This window comes from Myotis nattereri, assembly GCF_964212035.1.
Source record: "Myotis nattereri genome assembly, chromosome: 1".
Taxonomy (NCBI): domain Eukaryota; kingdom Metazoa; phylum Chordata; class Mammalia; order Chiroptera; family Vespertilionidae; genus Myotis; species Myotis nattereri.
The window spans coordinates 181,399,069-181,420,810 of NC_138075.1; the positions used below are offsets into that span (position 1 = coordinate 181,399,069).

General features: G+C 40.0%; 1 protein-coding gene across 1 annotated transcript in view; it reads left to right on the forward strand.

Annotated features, from left to right (window-relative positions):
* The first annotated feature begins 1,280 nt into the window (after positions 1 to 1,280).
* The window catches only part of CNOT6L (CCR4-NOT transcription complex subunit 6 like), a 76,117-nt gene continuing 55,655 nt past the window's right edge, over positions 1,281 to 21,742 (forward strand). The window contains exons 1-3 of the mRNA XM_081100836.1: positions 1,281 to 1,487; positions 7,967 to 8,153; positions 10,045 to 10,130. Of these exons, the coding sequence (XP_080956962.1) occupies positions 1,376 to 1,487; positions 7,967 to 8,153; positions 10,045 to 10,130 (385 nt within the window). The 5' untranslated portion in view covers positions 1,281 to 1,375. The remainder of the gene's footprint in view (positions 1,488 to 7,966; positions 8,154 to 10,044; positions 10,131 to 21,742) is intronic.

Sequence of the window (21,742 nt, forward strand, 5' to 3'; positions counted from 1 at the left end):
CACAGCCCCTTCAGGGTGGGGGTCCCCCCTGGGCTGCCTGGGCAGCCCGGGTGAGGGGCTGAGGGCCGTTTTCAGGCTGATCAAGCCCCCCAGCGGGGACCCTCACCACATGGGGGTGTGGCCAGCCTGGGTGAGGGGCTGATGGCTGTTTGCAGGCTGGCTACAGCCCCTTCAGGGTGGAGGTCGCTGCTGGGGTGCCTGGCCAGCCTGGGTGAGGGGCTAATGGCTGTTTGCAGGCTGGCCACAGCCCATTCAGGGTGGGGGTCCCCCCTGGGGTGCCTGGCCAGCCTGGGTGAGGGGCTGATGGCCGTTTTCAGGCTGGCTAAGCCCCCCAGCAGGGACCCTTACCCCTCGAGGCTGTGGCCAGCCTGGGTGAGTGGCTGATGGCTGTGTGCAGGCTGGCCAAGCCCCCCAGCGGGGACCCTCACCCCATGAGGGTGTGGCCATCCTGAGTGAGGGGCTGATGGCTGTTTGCAGGCTGGCCATGGCCCCCAGCCACCCAAGCTCCCAGTGGAGGCTGGCTGGAAGCAGGTATCAGGGGTTTATTTATCTCCTAAAATTGAAACTTTGTTGCCTTGAGCCGAGGCCACAGCCAGGCAGGGCAGACAGGAAGCTTGGCTTCCTCCATCACCGGGGCAACCAAGCCTCCTGCTTTCTCCAGCTCCGTGGCTGCCGGCCGCCATATTGGTTGGGTTGATTTGCATATAGTCACTCTGATTGGCTGGTGGGCATGGCTTGGGGTGTAGCAGAGGTGCAGTCAATTTGCATGTTTCTCTTTTATTAGATTAGATCATCAGGAGAGAGGGGACATCTATAATACTTTCAGAAATAAAGATATAACATTTATTCTCATTATATAACATAGAATTCTTTCTTTAACATATAAGAGTTTTAAACTCTGTTAGATATGTTTCAAATAATCTATGTGACTAGGGGAATGTCATGTGTGGATAGTCTTAGATATGGGATATCTGAATATCACTGCGGCAAAGAGGATGGGATTACCCTGGTTCTCTTGGACTAGTCAAGAGTCCATTCAGAAAATTGGTGTAGGGTCAGTCTGTCGTGGAAAGCAAGGAAGCTAAATGAAGGGGAATGGATGGAATGAATGTTTGGGAAGCAACTAGAATGTTCAGTGTGAAGTTCGGTGTCATTTCCTATTTGAATTTTCCCCGACACACCTTTTGCTAGTTTCTGCAAGAGCCTAGCATACTGCAGAGGTATTTTTCTTCTAGTGAGAATGTGTGGTATAAAGTCACTTAGTAGCCTGGCAAGGGGAGACAAAAAGAAAACTTACCCATTTTTCCCTTTTTTCTTATAAGACTCTAATGATAATTTTTTTTTTTTTTTTTTTTTTTTTTACAGACTAATAGGGATGCCAAAGGAAAAATATGATCCTCCAGATCCTCGCAAAATTTATACCATCATGTCAGCAGAGGAGGTAGCCAATGGGAAAAAATCTCACTGGGCAGAATTAGAAATCTCGGGTGAGTAGAATCTGAAGCATTTAATTCAGGGTATAATAGCAATAATGAACAAGCGTTGAGTATTGTTGTATTTATTTCTTTGTTGTATATTTTTCATTAGATGAACTAATCAAGAAAATATACACTGAGATACTAATGTTTAATTTATCTGTTTTATCTAATGTATTTGTTTATAACCTTTCTTTTAAGATTAGTATCTTGAGCCAAAGTTGGCATCTAGAATTAAAGACATTGGGAGTTCAGTTTCTAAGTAAAATAAGGTTTTTAAATATAATAGACTGGAGGCCTGGTGCACAAAAACTTGTGCATTTGGCGGTGGGGGTGGGTGGGGGCCCTCAGCCTGGCCTGTGCTCTCTCACAGTCTGGGACCCTTCGGGGGATGTCCACATGCTGGCTTAGGCCCGCTCCCTGGGGGGATCGGGCCTAAGCTGGCAGTCAGACATCCCTCTGGCAGCCCAGGAGCCCTTGGGGGATGTCCACTTGCTAGCAGGGAGTAGGCCTAAACTGCAGTTGGACATCCTTAGCGCTGCTGAGGAGGTGGGAGAGGATCCTGCCACCACTGCTGTGCTGGCAGCCATCATCTTGGCTTGTGGCTGAGCAGAGCTTCCCCTGTGGGAGCGCACTGACCACCAGGGGGCAGCTCCTGCATTGAGTGTCTGCCCCCTGGTGGTCAGTGTGTGTCATAGTGACCAGTCATTCCCAGTTCTGCTGTTAGGGTCAATTTGCATATTACCTTTTTAATATATAGAATAGAGGCCTGGTGCACGAGTGGGGGCCAGCTAGTTTGCTGTGAAGGGTGTCCCGGATCAGGGTGGGAGTCCCACTGGGGTGCCTGGCCAGCCTAGGTGAGGGGCTGAGGGTTGTTTAAAAGCTGTCCACACCCTCTTCAGGTTGGGGGTCCCCACTGGGATGCCTGGTCAGCCTGGGTGAGGGGCTGATGGCTGTTTGCAGGCTGGTTGCCGGGGTCCACCCCCAGCAGGTCCAGGGGTCCCCAAAGGTGTGGACGGAGTCGGCAAAGAAGGAATGACACGGAGACAGCGTTCAGTTGATCAGCGGCCTAGCCAGGATCTCCAGCCAAGTTCTGGTCTGGATCTCCAGCGAAGTTCTGTTTAGGATCTCCAGCCAGGTTCTGTGTCCATGGTCTCTTGCTAGGTTCTCCAGCCAGGTTCTCCAGGTTCTCCAGCCAGGTTCTGTAGCCATGTTCCCTCGCTAGGTTCTCCAGCCAGGTTCAGTCACCAGGTTCTAGTCAGGTTCTCTTGCCAATTTCTGTAGTCAGGTTCAGTCCAGGATCTTTTGCCATGTTCTCTCGCTAGGTTCTGTCTCTAGGTTCTGAGGCCAGTTTCTGTCCAGGATCTTTTGCCATGTTCTCTCCAGCGAAGTTCTTCTGTCTCTAGAGAACGTTCTGTGTAGGTTCTGTGCCTAGGTTCTGTCTCTCTCTCTCTCTCTTGCTGTCTTGTTACATCTGTATTTATACCAGTTGATTCAATCCTATCAATCTCTATTACAAAGGTTAGGGCGTTTCTTATCTCCATTCCAGGGAGTAAAGATTATGTAGCTTAAGCATGATTGTTTGTAGTTAAAGTGATTAATTACCCGCCTGGCACTTAGTTAAGAGGTTTTATTCCCTCCCTAACTTCAGGGGAAAATCCCTACCTGGGGAAACAACCTTTCTCAGAGACCTTAGTTAAAATGCATAGTGCCAAGAAGGTGAGCAAACATATTAAGAACAGTATGCCATATATGCCAGGTCCCTTGAAACAGCAAGCATGGACTGGCTCCCGGCAGCTGGTCAAGCCCCCCACCGGGGACCCACACCCCCTTCAGGGTGGGGGTTTCTACTGGGGTTCCTGGACATTCTGGGTGAGGGGCTGAGGGCCATTTTCAGGCTGGCCACACCCCCTCAGGGTCGGGGTCCCCACTGGGTTGCCTTGCCAGCCTGGGTGATGTACTGATGGCTGTTTGCAGGCTGGCCACAGCCCCTTCAGGGTGGGTAGGGGGGTCCCGCTGAGGTGCCTGACCAGCCTGGGTGAGAAGCTGAGGGCCGTTTTCAGGCTGGTGATGCCCCCTGGCGACCTAAGCTCCCAGCCTCTCCTTTTTTTCTTTTTTTCCAGGGTGGGCTGGAAGCAGGTATCTGGGATTTATTTATCTTCTATAATTGAAATTTGTAGCCTTGAGCGGAGCCCAGGGCAGACCAGGGCAGGCGGGAAGCTTGGCTTCCTCCATCGCCAGGGGCAACCCAAGCCTCCTGCTCGCTCCAGCTCTGCAGTCGCCGCCATCTTCATTGGGTTAATTTGCATACTGGCTCATGATTGGCTGGTGGGCGTGGCTTGTGGGTGTAGCGGAGTGATGGTTAGTTTGAATCTTTCTCTTTTATTAGTGTAGATTTTGTTTTGGCTATTGTAATTATTTTTATTGTTTTTAACTTTTACTTTTTCCTGTACAGAGTAATTATTTTTGCAAATTGAAATCTTTGCCAATCTCCTATCTCAGTGTTGGCAGAGTAGGAAATCTAGAAGCTGTCTGTTTATTCTAACACATGTGATAACTGTGTTATATGACCTTACATATTTAGGATTTGTTAAAATTGAATAAGAGTTCCAAAAATGCTTAACCCCAATCTAATAATGAGAACATAAGATAAACTCAGCTAAAGGATGTTCTTCAAAATACCTAATTGGTCCTCAGAATTGTCAAGGTCAGAAAAACAAGGAAAGACTGAGTAACTGTCATGGATAAGAAGAGACTAAGGAGACAGAATGACTAAATGCAAAATGGTATCTTGAATTAAATCTTGGAACACAGAAATGTAAAAATGGGTTAAATACAAATTAATTTATTAATAGTAATGTGTAAGTGTTAATTCCTAGTTTTGACAAATGTACCACCCTATACAATAAACAGGTAATATGCAAATTAACCCTCACGCTCTTACACGATGGTTGCCTAAGACCAGGCCGGCAGGGGGTTTAGTGAGGGATGACCAAATGACTGAACACCAGGCTGCGTGGGGTGAGCAGGCTAGCAGGGGGTCACCTGGGGGCGACCAGGAGGGCAGGGGGGCAGTTGGGGGTAACCAGGCTGATGGAGGTGGGTGCAGTTGGGGGTGATCAGGCTGGCGGGGGGGGCAGTAAGGGGTGATTAGGCTGGCGGGGGGGCACTGAGGGGTGATTAGGCTGGCGGGGGGGGGCAGTTTCGGGTGACTAGGCCAGCGTGGGGGGGAATTTTGGGGTGACCAGGCTGGCAGGGAGGGGACAGTTGTGGGAGACCAGGCCGGCAGGGTAGGGCATTAGGGGTGATCAGTCTTGTGGGGGGGGGGGGGCAGTTAGGGGCAACCAGGCAGGCAGGTGAGCGATTAGGAGCCAGCAGTCCCGGATTGTGAGAGGGATGTCCAACTGCCGGTTTAGGCCCAATCTCTGGGATCGGGCCTAAACCGTCAGTCGGACATCCCCTGAGGGGTCCTGGATTGGAGAGGGTGCAGGCTGGGCTGAGGGGACCCCCCCTCCCTACCCCATGCATAAATTTCGTGCACTGGGCCTCTAGTGGTAATATAAGATACTAATATTAGGGGAAATTGGATGAGGGGTATACAAGAACTCTATTATCTTCGAACATATTCTGTATATCTAAATTATTACTGTTAAAATTGCATTAAAAATAGAATATGAGTACTGTTTTTAATGAATTGATGTAAAATACAGATTATATAGGCTTTCATTTGGAAGAGTTAAACCAACATTACAGTAGGTCCTTGGGTTATGTCGGAGATCTGTTCCTAGTGTGCGACGTAAAGCGATTTTCACTGTAAGTCGGAACCCACCTATACAAGCACCTATGTCACTCACATGGAGCACATACACAGCATTAATGAAGTGAAACAGTAAAAAAAGTTTAAAAGAAAGATAACAGCCAAAACCGGTTTGGCTCACCGGTTCAGCCTGTGGACTGAAGGGTCCCGGGTTCGATTCCGGTCAAGGGCATGTACCTGGGTTGCAGGCGCATCCCCAGTGGGGGATGTGCAGGAGGCGGCTGATCGATGTTTCTCTCTCATTGGTGTTTCTGACTCTCTGTCTCTCTCCCTTCCTCTCTGTAAAAAATCAATAAAATATATTAAAAAAAGAAAAAAAGGAAAGATAACAATTCCTGACCTTTACCTGTGGTAAATACTATCTAATAAAAGAGTAATATGCAAATTGACCATCACTCCAACACACAAGATGGATGCCCCCATGTGGACACAAGATAGCCGGCAGGGGAGGGCATTTGGGGCAGTCGGGCCAGCAGGGGAGCAGTTAGGTGTCGATCAGGACTGGCAGGGGAGTGGTTAGAGGCAATCAGGCAGGCGAGTGGTTGGGAGCCAGCAGTCCTGGATTGTGAGAGGTGGGATTGGGCCTAAACGAGCAGTCATTCCTCGAGGGGTCCTAGATTGGAGAGGGTGCAGGCTGGGCTGAGGGACAGACCCCCTATCCCATGCATGAATTTCGTGCACCGGGCCTCTAGTAAATAATAAAAAACATAAAGCACATATATACATACGTCGAAATGACAGAACTCTTTTTTTTTTTATATAAATAAATGGGAGATGGCGATGTAATCACGAAACGACGTACGTTGAGTCCGACGTAACCTGAGGACTGTCTGTATAGCATCAATAGCAAGAATCACCTTTGCAGTTAACTAAAAGTGAACTGGGTGAATAGGTGATGGATGATTAGAAGCACGAATATGAGCAAATCCCATTAGGTTAACCTAGAGTTTCTCAAAGTGGCATTGCTGACACATAGGTCCGACAGTTCTTTGTGGTTGGGGGCTGTTGTTGTGCACTACAGGATGTTTAGCAGCTTTTCTGGCTCCTACCCACTAGTTGCCAATAGCACTATTCTAGTTTTTTTTTAAATATATTTTTATTGATTTCAGAGAGGAAGGAGGAGAAGAGAACTATAGAAACATCAATGATGAGAGAGAATCATTGATTGGCTGCCTCTTGCACGCCCCCTACTGGGGATTGAGCCCACAGCCTGGGCATGTGCCCTTGACTAGAATCGAACCCGGGACCCTTCAGTCCACAGGCTGATGCTCTATCCACTGAGCCAAACCAGCTGGGGCAGCACTTTCCTAGTTTTGACAACCAAAAATGTCTCCAGATTGCCATAGTCACTTGGGGAGCAAAATTGCCTCTGGTTGAGAACCACTCCATTAAATCCTGGGTAGAACTGAAATACATTTCTCTTGGGAACTTTGTTTCCCTTTTAAAATGCAAAATCCTCGTTGCCATTTTAAACCTGATTATAGATAGCATGAAAGAACCCTGGACAGAAGTTCTAAGTTTGAATTTACTGCTCATTAGCTACATAAAAAGTAGCATTTCCCTTTTGAGATTTTGTGCCCTCTCTACCTTCCACTGCTTTTTAAAAATCAGTTGTTTGAAAAGTGTTATATAATTAAAATACCATTTTACTTTTGTAAAGTTTATAAAATAATCTTCATATAAATTATTAAGGTCATATTACATTTTATAAAAGCTGAGGTGAGGTGATTTGCCCAGGCTTATGTAGCTAATAAATAGCAAAAATCAGCTGAACCGGTTTGGCTCAGTGGATAGAGCGTCGGCCTGCTGACTGAAGGGTCCTGGGTTTGATTCCAGTTAACGGCATGTACCTTGGTTGCAGGCGCATCCCCAGTGCTGGGCATGCAGGTGGCAGCTGATGGATCTTTCTCTCTCATCGATGTTTCTAACTCTATCCCTCTCCCTTCCTCTCTGTAAAAAAACAATAAAATATATTTTAAAAAAATTAAATAGCAAAAATCGGAAATCTGAACCATGTCTTCTGACTTTCTAGTACATGTTCTACCATAACTATAAGATGCTGACTGATTTGTAAAACTCAATGTGTGTGACTATTTCCTTGAGTATGTTTACTTAATGGAAAATATTAAACCGGAGTTAATGTACAATTGTGTCTTTTGGGGGTTGAATGGTTTTCCTGGTGGCTAATCTAAGGTTGTTCTGCTCTATATCACAGTAATTACTCTTGTCTATTTAAGTTTGTATACTAATTTGGGCCCTAGATATGGATAAACCATGCACTGTAATTTTTATGGAGTATATGAAAAATACTTTGTTTTAGGACTATGCTAAAAAAAAAAAATCATGATTGTTCTACCACAAAAGCTCAATTCAACCCAGGCTTTTTCCTTGAGACCTTGTGATCACCGTGATTCCAAGGGTCTTCCCATTATTCCTCATCTCATTTAATACACAGAAGATTCGTGAGAAAGAATGGTTGTCAAGTGAAAGTGGTCTGACATTCAAGAAGGGCCAGGTGTGTTTGGAAGCAGTCAACTGGCATTAAATGCAAAATTAAAATGTCAAAGATAACAATATCTGTATATAGTTGCAGGCTCTTCTACCACTTTTTAGTTCTTGTAGTTCAGTCGTTGTCTTGGGCCTAGAATTTAATGCTTAATATTTTGCCTTTTAGGTAGAGTGCGGAGCTTAAGTACATCACTTTGGTCATTGACACACTTGACAGCGCTGCACCTAAATGACAATTTCCTTAGTCGCATTCCACCTGATATTGCCAAGCTTCATAATCTGGTTTACTTGGATCTATCATCCAATAAACTCAGAAGTTTACCAGCAGAACTAGGAAACATGGTGTCTCTCAGGTGAGGAAATATTGTAGATATGACTCACTATATGAAATTCTAAATTTACCAAGTAAGAAAATTATGCGATGTTACTTATAGTAGGATTTCCATGTGTGTTTCTAAGATCAAATGATATAAAATGAACACAGTGTTTGAGTTGGCCTCCCTTGAACATTTCTTTTTCTTCCTTTTAATTTGGAGGTTTCTGACTAGAAATATGCTTGTATTGCCAAGTTCTTTTGACAGACTTGAGGTAGGGTGGAAATACAATATACGTCTGACTTTTGGCTCAAGTGTATGCTCATAAGACTAATCAGAAATAATTGAGAAAATATAATGTACTTATTAGTAAAACTTTTAGGAACATATCTCTGTTTCATATAATCTTTTATATATATATAAAAGCCTAGTATGCAAAGTGTCCCCTCGGGAGGTCAACCAGCCAGGAGTTTGATCGCTCACTATGACGTGTGCTGACCACCAGGGGCGGCACAGAGTGAAGGAAGGGCCCTGGCTGGTAGCCGGCAGTCGCTAGGGACCCTACCCATGTACAAATTTCGTGCACTGGACCTCTAGTACTTACATATTACAACTCCTTAAGGAAACATTAAACAGTGGTTTTCAACCTTCTGGCCCTTTAAATACAGTTCCTCATGTTGTGACCCAACCATAAAATTATTTTCATTGCTACTTCATAACTGTAATGTTTCTACTGTTATGAATTGTAAAGTAAATATCTGATATGCAGGATGGTTTTAGGTGACCCCTGTGAAAGGGTTGTTCGACCGCCAAAGGGGTCGCGACCCACAGGTTGAGAACCGCTGCTTAACACCTGATAAGTAGATTTATTTCTAGTCCTTCAGGGGTTCTTTAAGAATTTCTCCATAGGAGAAAAATTTGTAGAAATATTAAGACCTTGAATAAATGTTCTCAATACAAACAAGGATTGCTTTTCTATATTGTTTATATGCTGAGTAGTAATTTAAAAGATTTTTGTCATATGTTTAAAATGAAACATACTGTTTTAAAATCTTGTTTCTCAACATCCTCTTACTATATGTTTTTGTTGCATTTCTGTTTTTTAAAAAAAGACTTTTTAATCATTGAATAACAGGGCTATTTATTTTTTTCTGTAGTTTGCACAAAATTTTATAATCATAAACTCAGACCTTACTTATGCTGTCATATTATTTATACCATACTAATGCTTTATTTTTAAATATTATTTATTGATTTTTAGAGAAAGAGAGAAAGGGAGAGAGAAAGAAACATCAATTTGTTGTTTCACTTATTTATGCATTCATTGGTTGATTCTTGTATGTGTGCCCAGACCAGGGATTGAACCCTCAACCTTGGTGTATTGGAACAATGTCCCAACCAACTGAGCTACCTGGCCCAGGCTCCTATGTTTTATTTTTAATGTTTATGTTCTATGTCAGTGATTATTCATCAGAGTATCTTGATGTGATTATAGTTGTAATCGGTTATAAAAATTGATACAGTTGATTGGCTATTGGTTACAGTTAAATCCTGAACTTTGTAAAAATTTTATTTTTTCTATGAATTAGGCTAGGTTCAAGGATATCTGTTGTCTTTGAACACTAAGAATATCTGTCACTGGCATTTGGATGAAAGAGAAAAGCGGGTAGATTTAGCCTGAAAATGATATGCAATTCCTACACCTTTAATAATGAGTAAATTATAGAAACACTGTTAATAGTTGTGGCAGTTACACATTTTGTAGTACTTTAATATTACACAACAATTTTAGATAAACATATAAAAATGTGCCTTGAATATATACAGCACTCATGGTATGTTAGAGGGAAAGTTAAGAAAAGTAATTGTAGATATTAATAAAGCTTGATAAATTCAAGTAAAACGTTTTTGTTTTTTGTTTTTTAAATAGGGAATTGCTTTTAAATAACAATATGTTACGGGTTTTGCCTTATGAACTTGGTCGGCTCTTCCAGCTACAAACTCTAGGTTTGAAAGGTGAGTGATATATATTTTTTTAAATGTAGTATTAACACTCAGTATTGAGGTATACTGAGCCCTTTAAAGACTATTTAAATTTAAATTACTTGATTAGGTTTTAGTATAATTTTGAAAATGGGACTATACTTTTTCTTGAAAGGAAAAAGTGGTTCTTTGGTATTGTGTTTCAGGATTTCAGCATGCAGCCATCTTTTTAACAAACTTTTGTGGGGGAATGTTTTGTTTTTTTAATTTTACCTTTAACTTTCTGTAAACTCGAAAATGTCTTAGAAGAGACAATTCAAATTAACAGTAGTTTTTTTTTCTGTTGTTTTTTTCTTCTTCAATGACTTAATAGCTGGAATATCCCATGTCAGGTATTGATAGAGTACATAAAATAGCATTAACATATTATATTGTAAGAGGGAAAACATTGTAACAGTAAAAATGCACTATATCTAGTGAGTATAATTATTCTAAATAAAATATGTTAATCCAAAATACATGCTCCACTGATAATTTTATCTCAGTTAGTTTGGAAGGAAAGTTGTACTCAATTTACATAAATACTGAAATTTGTATAGTTTTCTCTTACGTTCTAGCAAAAGAAGAGGGGTTAATTTAAATTCAGAGGATTAAATACAGATGTACTGTATTGGTGCATTTTATTCTGTGCTCTTGAGGAATAAACAATTAAAGCCATATAAAGTATACACTTTCATGTATTTTGTTTTCCTCCTTCAGAGATTATTTGAGTGTTCATGAACATGTTTTGTTTGCATTTGCTTATGTCATATAATGGAGTATTAAAAAAAGAAACTTGAATAAGAGTGAAAAGAATGCTGACATTATTGGTTAAAATGACAGAAAAGGCTTCTTTATACAGTTAACCCTTTATAAATTGTATAATTGTATGAATGGTTAAGTCTTAGTTTTTAGTTTCTCTCTAGGATATTTTGGATTTTTAAAATTATGTATGAAGTGGAAAAATATTTTCTTTGAGAATTAACCCAAGGCATGTGAAATTTAACTGTGGTTAAAACAGCCATCCAGCTAGAGTTGGAGTGTAGGCAGGTCTGTTCCTTATTAAAAATAATTATGGAATGGTTGTCATTTTTTTATAATCTTAGATTCTAGAAGTATGAAATTCATACTTTTATACTGATTATAGTCAATTATTTTTGTCTCTAAGAATAACCATTGTTTCAACATCAGAACAGAATATTGATAGAGAATACATCAATGAGAAATGAATAATTTACTATTGAGCCCAGTGGACTTTATCCTTTGAACTGCATTTAACAATTCTTGAAAAAGCACGTATTATATATACTGTTTCATAACTCTAGTCCATGCTATCTCATGTATGGACATGTTCCCAGAAAATTTATATTAAGTATCAACTGAATGTATCATTCTGAATATCTATTATCTTCTTAGTCCTTCATTCTATTTTACTGGTTAAATGTTAGTCTTCTAAATTACAGTAGCCTTTATCCGCAGGAGATATTTTCTTGTTCTATGATCCCCCCATTGGGGATGCCTGAAACTAATGATAATATCAAACCCTATATATACACTGTTTTTTCCTATACATACATAACTGTGATGAATTTATGAATTGGCACAGTAAGAGATGAACAACAACTAATAATAAAATAGAACAACTATAAAAATACTTCAGTAAAAGTTACGTTACTGCATAACTTTTAGATATTTAATTGTGCTATACTCACTTTTTAACTTAAAGGAAGAACTTTATGGCTTCTCTTGGGCACATCTGAATTGCAGAGCATTGGGGCCATTTTTAAGTAAAATAAGTGATACTTGAACAAAGCACTGTGATACCTCTACAGTTGATCTGATAACTGAGATGCTAGTAACAGGCAGGTAATGTATCCACTGTGGTTACACTGGACAAAGGGATGATTCACGATCTGGATGGGATGGCACGAGGTATCATTACGCTACTTAGAGAACGGCATCTAATTTAAAACTTATGAGTTGTTTATTTCTAGAATTTTTTGTTTTATATTTTTGGTCCTTGGTTGACCATCGTGTCACTGAAGCTATAATAAGAGGAAGACTATTCTCTTTGTCTGGACTTTAATCCTAGTGCCCTTTTGTCTACTGATTCATAGTTGTTAAAATCTCTTCTTAGACCACTAGTCTTTTGGATGAGGCACCGGCTCTGCTTCGCCAACTTTAACTCAGCTTTGTTCATGGCTATACATAAATTGCTTTTCATTAAACTTTAGTTTGTTCTATGGCAAATACCTATATGCAGCCCTTTTCTATAAGAGCCTCTTTTTCTGGCAGTGCTACTTATTGTTCAGGTGATCCAGTACAGAAGAACCAGGACCTTTTAGAAATGAAAGAAAACCAGTGCTTTCTGCCTCCTTTCAAAAGTTGAGGAGGGTAAAAACAGGATTGGCTTCATAAAGCAATTGTCCCAAATGAATGGTAGCTTTATATTCTTAGGAAGGTAAAACTTGAAATAATTTCTTAATCAGTTTTAATAGCCACATAGTGGTACTTTGTGTTAAAAAAGGAGAAGAGAATGGAATGGAAAATTTAAAATAGCACTGTGATATATGTAAATGACACAATGAGAATGAATTGCCTCTGGGATTCCTTTTTGTCTTTTTTTAAATTCCGTTTTGTCTTGAAACTGGCAAAAGGAGTGCCTTTTTTTCTGTTTCCCTGTGTACCTCTGAAACACAGATACTGAAGTTTTGATAATGATTTTGATGATCTTGGTCCAACAAGCTAATTTTTAGAAATTCTATTTTGAGATTTAAGGAATGTGTATGGAAGGGTAGGGTATTTGAGGAATAAAGATAAAAAAGCCAATTTTAAAACTAAAGAAATAGCTAATCCAGTAAATTGAAAGTATTCTCTTAAGTCACTTAAAAGTCTAAAATGTATTAATTTTATGGAAGAAAAGGTATAAGAGCAGTTCTCACACAGTTATTTTAAATAATTTAGAATTCATGTCCTAATGTGTTGGGCAATACTTTTTCTGACATATGGTTGAAGAGTTGTCCTCAGGCATTGATGTAATAAAAATTAAGAACTTCAATAATTGTGAAAATTTCTAGGTTTCTGCCAAGAATTACTTATCTCTCAAAATAAAATGGGCTGTGGCAATAGATTCTTTTACTTGTAAAATTTTTTATTCATGAAATATATAAAAGATTAACAACATGCATTTTAAAAAGAAATAATAAAATGAATAGCTATACACTCATCTAACATTCTCAGTACCTTTTTAAAAAAATATACTTTGAAAATCTAATTGTCTTCGTAAAGAGTCAAAGTACTTATTTCTGTGTTAAATAATGAGCTTCTGGAAATCAGTAAGAGAACAGTCTAGTACAGAGCATGTTAATAGGTAATATAAGAGCATAAATAGCTATAAAATATAGAAAGTTGATAACCTTATGCATAATTATAATGCCAATTGAAGTTACACTCAGTTTTCACCTATTAGTTTGGAAGAGTTCCAAAAGTTTTGTCAAATAACTGTTGGGGAGATTATTAGGAAATAAGCACAATCACATTTTGTTGGTGTAGACCTGTACATCTTAAGTTTCCTATATTCCTTTTCATGATTGCATCTTCATCCCTTCTCCCAGAAGTTATTACTGTCCTGAATGTTGTGTTAGTTATTCCTTTACTTTTCTTTCAATCATTCAGCAGATATTGATAAGCCAGATGCTAGAGTTACGTATGTATCTGTTATGGGTGTTTTAACCTTTATATAAATCGAATCGTACTGATTATAATTTTCTATGACTTGCTTTCTTTTTTAGCTTCATGTTTTTATGATTCAGCCATATTCTTGCATACATGTAATTGTAGTTTATTTGTTTCGTTGTTGTGTTGTATTCTGATATATAAATGTGCTGTAATTTATTCATTCTATTGTAGATACTTAGTCTTCCCCCCCCCCCCCCCACCCCTGCACACACAATTTTTTGGCTACTCTAAACAATGCAGCCATGAACATTCAGGCCTGTACATCATTGCTTTATTATGTGATGCCATAGTGTTTTACAGAGTAGCTGAACTAAAATACATTCCCAAAAATAATATAGTTTCCATTTTTCTTCTTTTCAACCCTTAATATTGTCAGACTTACAAAATTATGCCCATTTTTTTTTTTAGTATGAAACAGTTTCTAGTTGTAATTTTAATTTGCATTTTCCTAGTTGCAAATAAGATTGAGCATCTTTTCATATATTTATTGGCCATGTTTTCTCTGTGGAATTGCTATGGATATTTTTTGCTCATTTTCACTTAGAATATTTGTTTCTTATTGATTTGTAGCAGTTCTTAATTTTTGTCTATTTTGTATTGTGAATGCCTTCTCCTACTCTGTAGCTTTTCTTTTTGTTTATTGGTATCTTTTAATGGATAGAGTTGATATTTTTATTATAGTTGAATTTAAAAACCTTTCATGGTTAGTGTACATTATGTCTTGTTAAATAAGTCCTACCCTACCCCAGATCAGATACATTTTCCTATATTACCTTCTAAAAGTTTTGTAAAGTTTTGCTCTTCATAGTTAATTTTTTCATTCATTTGGGTTTTTATTTTATTTATTTTTTTATTTTTGAGAGGAAGGGGGAGGAAGAGGGAGAGAGTGATAGAAAAATCAGTGATGAAACAGAATCATTGATCGGCTGCCTCCTGCACACCCCACACTTGGAATGGAGCCCACTACCCCGGGCATGTGCCCTGACCAGGAATTGAACTGTGACCTCCTGGTTCATAGGTGTATGCTCAACCACTGAGCCACACCAGCCAGGTTGGAATTGTTTTTTAATATGGTATGAGGGTTCTTATTTGGGGAGGGATCTAATGTTGTTTTTTCCCTATGAATAACTAATTGTTTCAGTACCATTTAGTGAAGAGTTTCCCCTTTTCTCACTGATTAGCAAAGTAACCTCTCATATATCAGTTATGTCTATGTCTATTTCTAGGATCTTCTGTGTATCCAGTAGTCAGTTTGTCTAACCCTATACTAATGACTAAATCATCATAATTATTGTTATGGCTTTAAATTAAGACTTGATATCTGGTTTGCGAATTCCCCTGACATTTTTATTTTGCACTAGCTGTACCCCGCCTCGCGTGGCTGTGGCTCAGTCTGGTTAAATGGAAAAGAAAGAAAAGAGAAAGCGCACGTTTCTAATATGTTTAATTTCACAATGCTTGTGGGTATACAATATTTTTTGTTGTTCCATTGTCTGTGCAGATATAGAGATTGTCTGGTTTGCCGACTCTAGAACACGCAACATATAATTGTCCATGTGAGAAGCAATCCATGACTAGATCTAAACCGCACAATTCTAAAGATTGGCCCTGAGCTTTGTTGATGGTAGTTGCAAACGCCAATCGAATTGGGAATTGCAATCTCTTAAATTGAAATGGCATATCCGTTGGAATCATAGGAATGCGAGGAGTGAGGACATCTTCATCTTTGAAAGGTCCTGTCAAGATTGTTGCTTCTACGATGTTGCTCATTAATTTTTTTACTGCAAGCCGCGTGCCGTTGCAAAGCTTTGGTTGATATTTCGCAACATGATAATTGGCACGCCGATTTTCAATTGCAGTACGTGCGGTGGCATCCCTGGCAGATTGAGTGAATTCAAAAATTCTGTTGGATAATTAACCGCTTCATCTGCTTCCACAAGTATTGACGGACTTGTATGTGACTGCCTCGCTTTGAATGTTAGACTGAATAATATTGTTAAGTTCGTAGATGTCTTTGTTCTTGGCCGCAAGAATAGCTCGTTCACTCAGCCAATCGTGATTCTTATAATTGGCTTAAATATTGGGAAATACTTTTTCAACCAATTCTTCTTTTGACGTCACTAAATTGCAGAAGTTATGAGGCAATGAAATTCGTCCTGAGGTCAGATCAACCGGCACCTTTCCGTTCCCAATTTCCAGCAATTGATGTGAGAATATCTCAGCTGATCGATGGTTTTGCAGCTGGACACGCATATTTGTAGTTAATTTTATCTACAATTTATAATTGTAAACAGAAACATTGAAATGGAATCATAAAATATTTAGTATAGCGTGTGTTGCTTTTACATCTAACAGATGGCGCTGTTTTTCAAAAACATCTTTTTACCTGTCACAGGTGTGACATCTATATAATAGTAGGTATAAAGGTATACAAAAACACGTGCGTATTCGAATTCAGCGTTGTATCAAAATTTCAAAGCAATCGGTGAAGAATTTTCAGAGATTTAAGATTTTGAACAAATGAACATTTACATTTTTACTTATATAGATTGTCTTGGCAGTTTGGTTGTCTTGGATCTTCCTCAGACATAAGAAACAACTTGTTACCTTTCATAAAAGCTGTTGTGACTTTGGAATTGCATTGAATATCTGAGTTAATTTAGGAAGAATTTACATCTTAATTACCCATAAATTTGTGCATTCTCTACATTTATTTAGATCTTACTTAATGTCTTTGAATAAAATTTTATAACTCTGCATACTGGTCAAGCACATCTTTTGTTGGCTGATTCTAGGTACTTTATAAGTTTTTTTTCCAATTATAAGCCATGTCTTTTTATTTTAAAAGTTTCTTTTCCTACTTATTTACTCTTGTAGTATACAGATACAATTTTTTTGAAAAATTGATTTTATAGTAAGCCTTTTTGATTATATTCTCATTCTTTCTAAAAACTTGTTTGCAAATTCTTTTGGGTTTTGTATGCAGGTAATAATTTCATCTCCTAATAGCGATAGTTTTGTTTTTTCCTTTTAAGTTATTATATATATACATATAACATAATATTATGTTATAAAATATATGTATAATAACTTTTTTCTTATTTTAATGTACTAACTAAGGTGTTTGGTACAGTATTGAATAGAAGCATTAAACTGGGCATGCTTCTATTCCAAATTTTAAAGGAAATGCTTTTAATATTTTTCCATTAAGAATATTTGCTCTGGCCCTAGCTGGTTTGGCTCAGTGGATAGAGCATCAGACTGAGACCTAAGGGTCTTAGGTTTGATTCCAGTTAAGGACATGTACCTTGGTTGCAGGCTCCTCCCTTGCCCCTGGGCCCTGGTCAGGGCTTGTGCAGGAGGCAACCAGCCAATGTGTTTCTCTCACATCAGTGTTTCTGTCTTTCCATCTCTCTTCCACTCTCTCTAAAAATCAATGGAAAAATATCCTCCAGTGAGGATTGAAAAACAAAAACCAAAAAACAAAAGAATATTTCCTTAGTATTTTTGATAAAAATTTTTTTTTTAGTTTCAGAAATTTTCTTTTATTTCTACTTTGCTAATCTTTATTCAAGGGTTGAATTTTATTAAATGCTTTACTTCATCTATTGAGATGATTATATTATTCTCATTTACTAGGAATTGCAGTTAAAAGAACTATTGAGGTTTTCTAATTGCTAATGAGTAAATTTTGTTGCACTGTATCTGTACTATTGGAATTTGTCAGCTTTTTAAGTTTTCAAACTTACTTGCATTAAAACATTCATATATTTTCTTGGTATAGTTTTAGACTGTTCTATTTATAGCTATATTACTCCCTCTTCATTTTTAAGATTAATTATTTGTGCCTTTTATTTTTCTGAGAGTCTCCTCAGGGGCTTGTCAGTTATGTTGTTTTTTCCAGTTACTCATTGTTGGCTTTTATTTTATTATCTTTTTAAAAATTAATCTTTATTGTTGAGATTATTACAGAGATCCCTCTTTTTTCCCCCCATACCTCCCTTCCACCCCACCCCAGGCCGTTGCCACCCTGTTGTCTGTGTCCATAGGTAATGCATACATGCATATTCCAGCACCCCCCCATACCCCCTTTCCTCTGAGAATCATCAGTCTGTTCCATTTCCATGCCCTTGATTCTATTCCATTCACCAGTTTATTCTGTTCATCAGATTTTTTATTTGTTTGATTTTTAGATGCAATTATTGATAGATATGTATTTATTGCCACTTTGTAGTTCATATTTTTTAACTTTACCTGTTTCTTCTTCCTTTTCTTAAAGAATACCCTTCAGCATTTCATATAATACTGGTTTGGTGGTGATGAACTCCTTTAGCTTTTCCTTATCTGTGAAGCTCTTTATCTGACCTTCAATTCTAAATGATAGCTTTGCTTGGTAGAGTAACTTTGGTTGTAGTTTCTTGCTATTCATCACTTTGGAAACTTTCCACTCCTTTCTGGCCTGCATAGTTCCTGTTGAGAAATCAGCTGACAGCACTCACTTGTGCTGGGGTCCAACCTCAGCAGGTCCAGGGGTCCCCAAAGGTGTGGACGGAGTCAGCGAAGAAGGAATGACACGGAGACAGCGTGCAGTTGATCAGCAGCCTAGCCAGGATCTCTAGCCAAGTTCTGTTCAGGATCTCCAGCGAAGTTCCGGTTAGGATCTTTTGCCAGGTTCTGTGTCCATGTTCTCTTGCTAGGTTCTCCAGGTTCTCCAGCCAGGTTCTGTCCAGGTTCTCCAGCCAAGTTCAGTCACCAGGTTCTAGTCAGGTTCTCTTGCCATGTTCTATCCAGGTTCTGTAGCCAGGTTCTGTAGCCAGGTCTTCAGCCAGATTCTCTCGCTAGGTTCTGTTTTTAGGTTCTGAGGCCAGTTTCTGTCCAGGATCTTTTGTCATGTTCTCTTCAGCGAAGTTCTTCTGTCTCTAGGTTCTGTGTAGGTTCTGTTTCTAGGTTCTGTGTCTAGGTTCTGAGTCCTGTTGTCTTGTTACATCTGTACTTATACCAGTTGATTCCAATCCTATCAATCTCTATTCCAAAGGTTAGGGCATTTCTTATCTCCATTCCAGGGAGTAAAGATTATGTAGCTTAAGCATGATTGTTCGTAGTTAAAGTGATTAATTACCCGCCTGGCACTTAGTTAAGGGGTTTTATTCCCTCCCTAACTTCACGGAAAAATCCCTACCTGGGGAAATAATCTTTCTCAGAGAGGTGACTTTGGTTAAAACACATAGTGCCAAGAAGGTGAGCAAACATATTAAGAACAGTATGCTATATATGCCAAGTCCCTTGAAACAGCAAGGATGGACCGGCTCCCGGCACACTTGTAGGTAACTAATTGCTTTTCTCTTGCTGCTTTTAAGATTCTCTCTTTGTCTTTTGCCCTTGGGATTTTAATTATGATGTGTCTTGGTGTGGTCCTCTTTGGATTCCTCTTGTTTGGGATTCTCTGTGCTTCCTGGACTTGTGAGTCTATTTCTTTCACCTGGTAGGGGAACTTTTCTGTCATTATTTCTTCAAATAGGTTTTCAATATCTTGCTCTTTCTCTTTTTCTGGCACCCTCATAGTATGAATGTTGGTATGCTTGAAGTTGTCCCAGAGGCTCCTTACACTATCTTCATATTTTTGGATTCTTTTTTCATTTTTCTTTCCTGGTTGGATATTTTTTGCTTCTTCGTATTTCAAATCTTTGACTTGATTCTTGGGATCCTCTTGTCTGCTGTTGGATCTCTGTATATTATTCTTTATTGCAGTCAGTGTATGCTTAATTTCTAGTTGGTCTTTTTTCATATCCTCCAGGGTCTCACTAAATTTATCGGCGGTTTCTAGAAAATTCTTGAAAAACCTTATAACCGTGGTTTTGAACTCTATATCCAGTAGTTTGCTTTCCTCCATTTCTGTCATTTGTGACCTGTTTCTTTGTCTCCGCATTTTTTTTATGCTTCCTTGTGTTGGTAGAGTGGCTTTGTATGCTAGGTGTCCTATAAGGGCCAGTGGCTCAACCTCCCCAATTACCTGAGGTGGACACTCTTGGTGCACCCCTTTGTGGTCTTTGTGCACAGTCTTGTTGTAGTTAAGCCTTGATTGTTGTAGGTATCACTGGGAGGAATTGACCTCCAGGCCAATTGGCTGTGAGAATCAGCTGTGTCTACAGTGGGAGAACTTCTTTGCTGAAGACACTCTTCTGGGGCAAGACTTGCTTCAGTGGGGCTTTGGTGCTCACTGAGTCTGCCTCCTGAGTGTGTCCCTTATGGATCTGAGGAGTTGTAATCTGGATGGTCGCACTCTGACCACTGGGTACACTGGCTCTTGGATCTAAGGAGGTGCTAATTTAGCCTCTGCCTGAGGCTACCCAGTAGGAGCTACGAAGAGATCTGCAGATTCCCCTTCCTTGTTTGGGGTTTGGAGGTGCCCAGATGAGGCCCAGCTGTGAAGCAATGCAAGCTGCTCTGGGGCCTTGGGCCTTCTCTTGGAACTTCTGGGTCTGTCTGGCCCAGCTGCAGTTAGGTAATTTTAGATTGCAAAGGGCCAGGGCATTCATATGCAAAAGCCTCTGCCACAGCTTGGGTGGGGCGGGGTCTCAGGGAATAAACAGGGCAGAGCAAGCAGCTATGGCTGATCCTCAGCCCTGCCCTAAGGGGCCCTGCGTATCAGTGTCCCGGTATTCGGTAATCCCTGCAAGCACCTTTGAGAGAAAGCCGCCCTCGAGTTCTGAATTCTGCCTGCTGCCAGACAGTCCAGTTTCTCCCCGTATGAGTCTAGGTCCCCAGAGACTCACCTGGAACTGGAGTTCAGAGCAGTCGGGGGCTTGTGACTCCCTCTCGATTCAAAAAGACAACCGCGTCCTCGTGCACCTCCGTACCTCTGCACTCCACCTCCGCAGCTCCTCTGACTCTCAGTGTGCTTTTCTCTTTCCTTCTAGTTGTAGAATTTCCACTCAGCCAGCCTTCCTGTACTTATGGATGATGTCCGTTTTGTCTTTTAGTTGTATTTTTGAAGTTGTTGTGGGAGGCAGCACTTTCTGGTGTTTACCTATGCCGCCATCTTGGTTTCTCCCCCGCGTTTAAGTCACTTTTAATGTATTTGCTGATAAGGTAGAATTTATGTCTGTCATTTTGCTATTTATTTTCTATGTGCCTTATGCCCTTTTTGTTCCTTAATTAATGCCTTCTTGTTAAATGGATATTTTCCAGTGTACTGATTTACTTCCCTTGTTTGTTTGGTTCTGTTGAGTTGTTTTCTTAGTGGTTACCCTGAAGATTACAGTTAACATATTAATTTATAGTAATCTAATTTGGATTAAATTAAATTAAAAAAAACTTTGTATCTAAAGCTCCATTCACTCTCATTTATGCTGTTATTTCATAAATGTTTTCATTTATACATTTTGTGCCCATAATTATAAATGTATAATTATTGCTGTATGCAATTGTCTCTTATATGAGACGATTGGCCTGGTGCATGAAATGCCTGCACATTAAAAGGGGATTAATTAGAGGAAATATTTTAATATTGCTGTTTGCCCTTTCTCTATAATAGAAGTGTCAGAGATGGAAGAAGTTAGTAAAATGTATATGACCTCCTGTCAAAGTCTGGGGTGACTCTGGGACCCAGAGTCAAGTCCCCATCCACTCACAAGCACCTTGAAATCATGCAAGACCCAGACCCGGCCAGCCCCACCCCCATTGGGCTAGATCCAGACCTGACTGGTCCCACTCTTGTCAATCCCCACTGGGCGGGGGGCACAGCCTCAGGTCCCCTGGCCCAGCGCCGGGCTGGGGGCACAGCCTAAGGGCCCCCTTCAAGCTCCACTGGGCGGGGGCCACGGCCTGAGGTCCCCTGGCCAAGCCCTGGGGTCCCCCATCAACCCCTG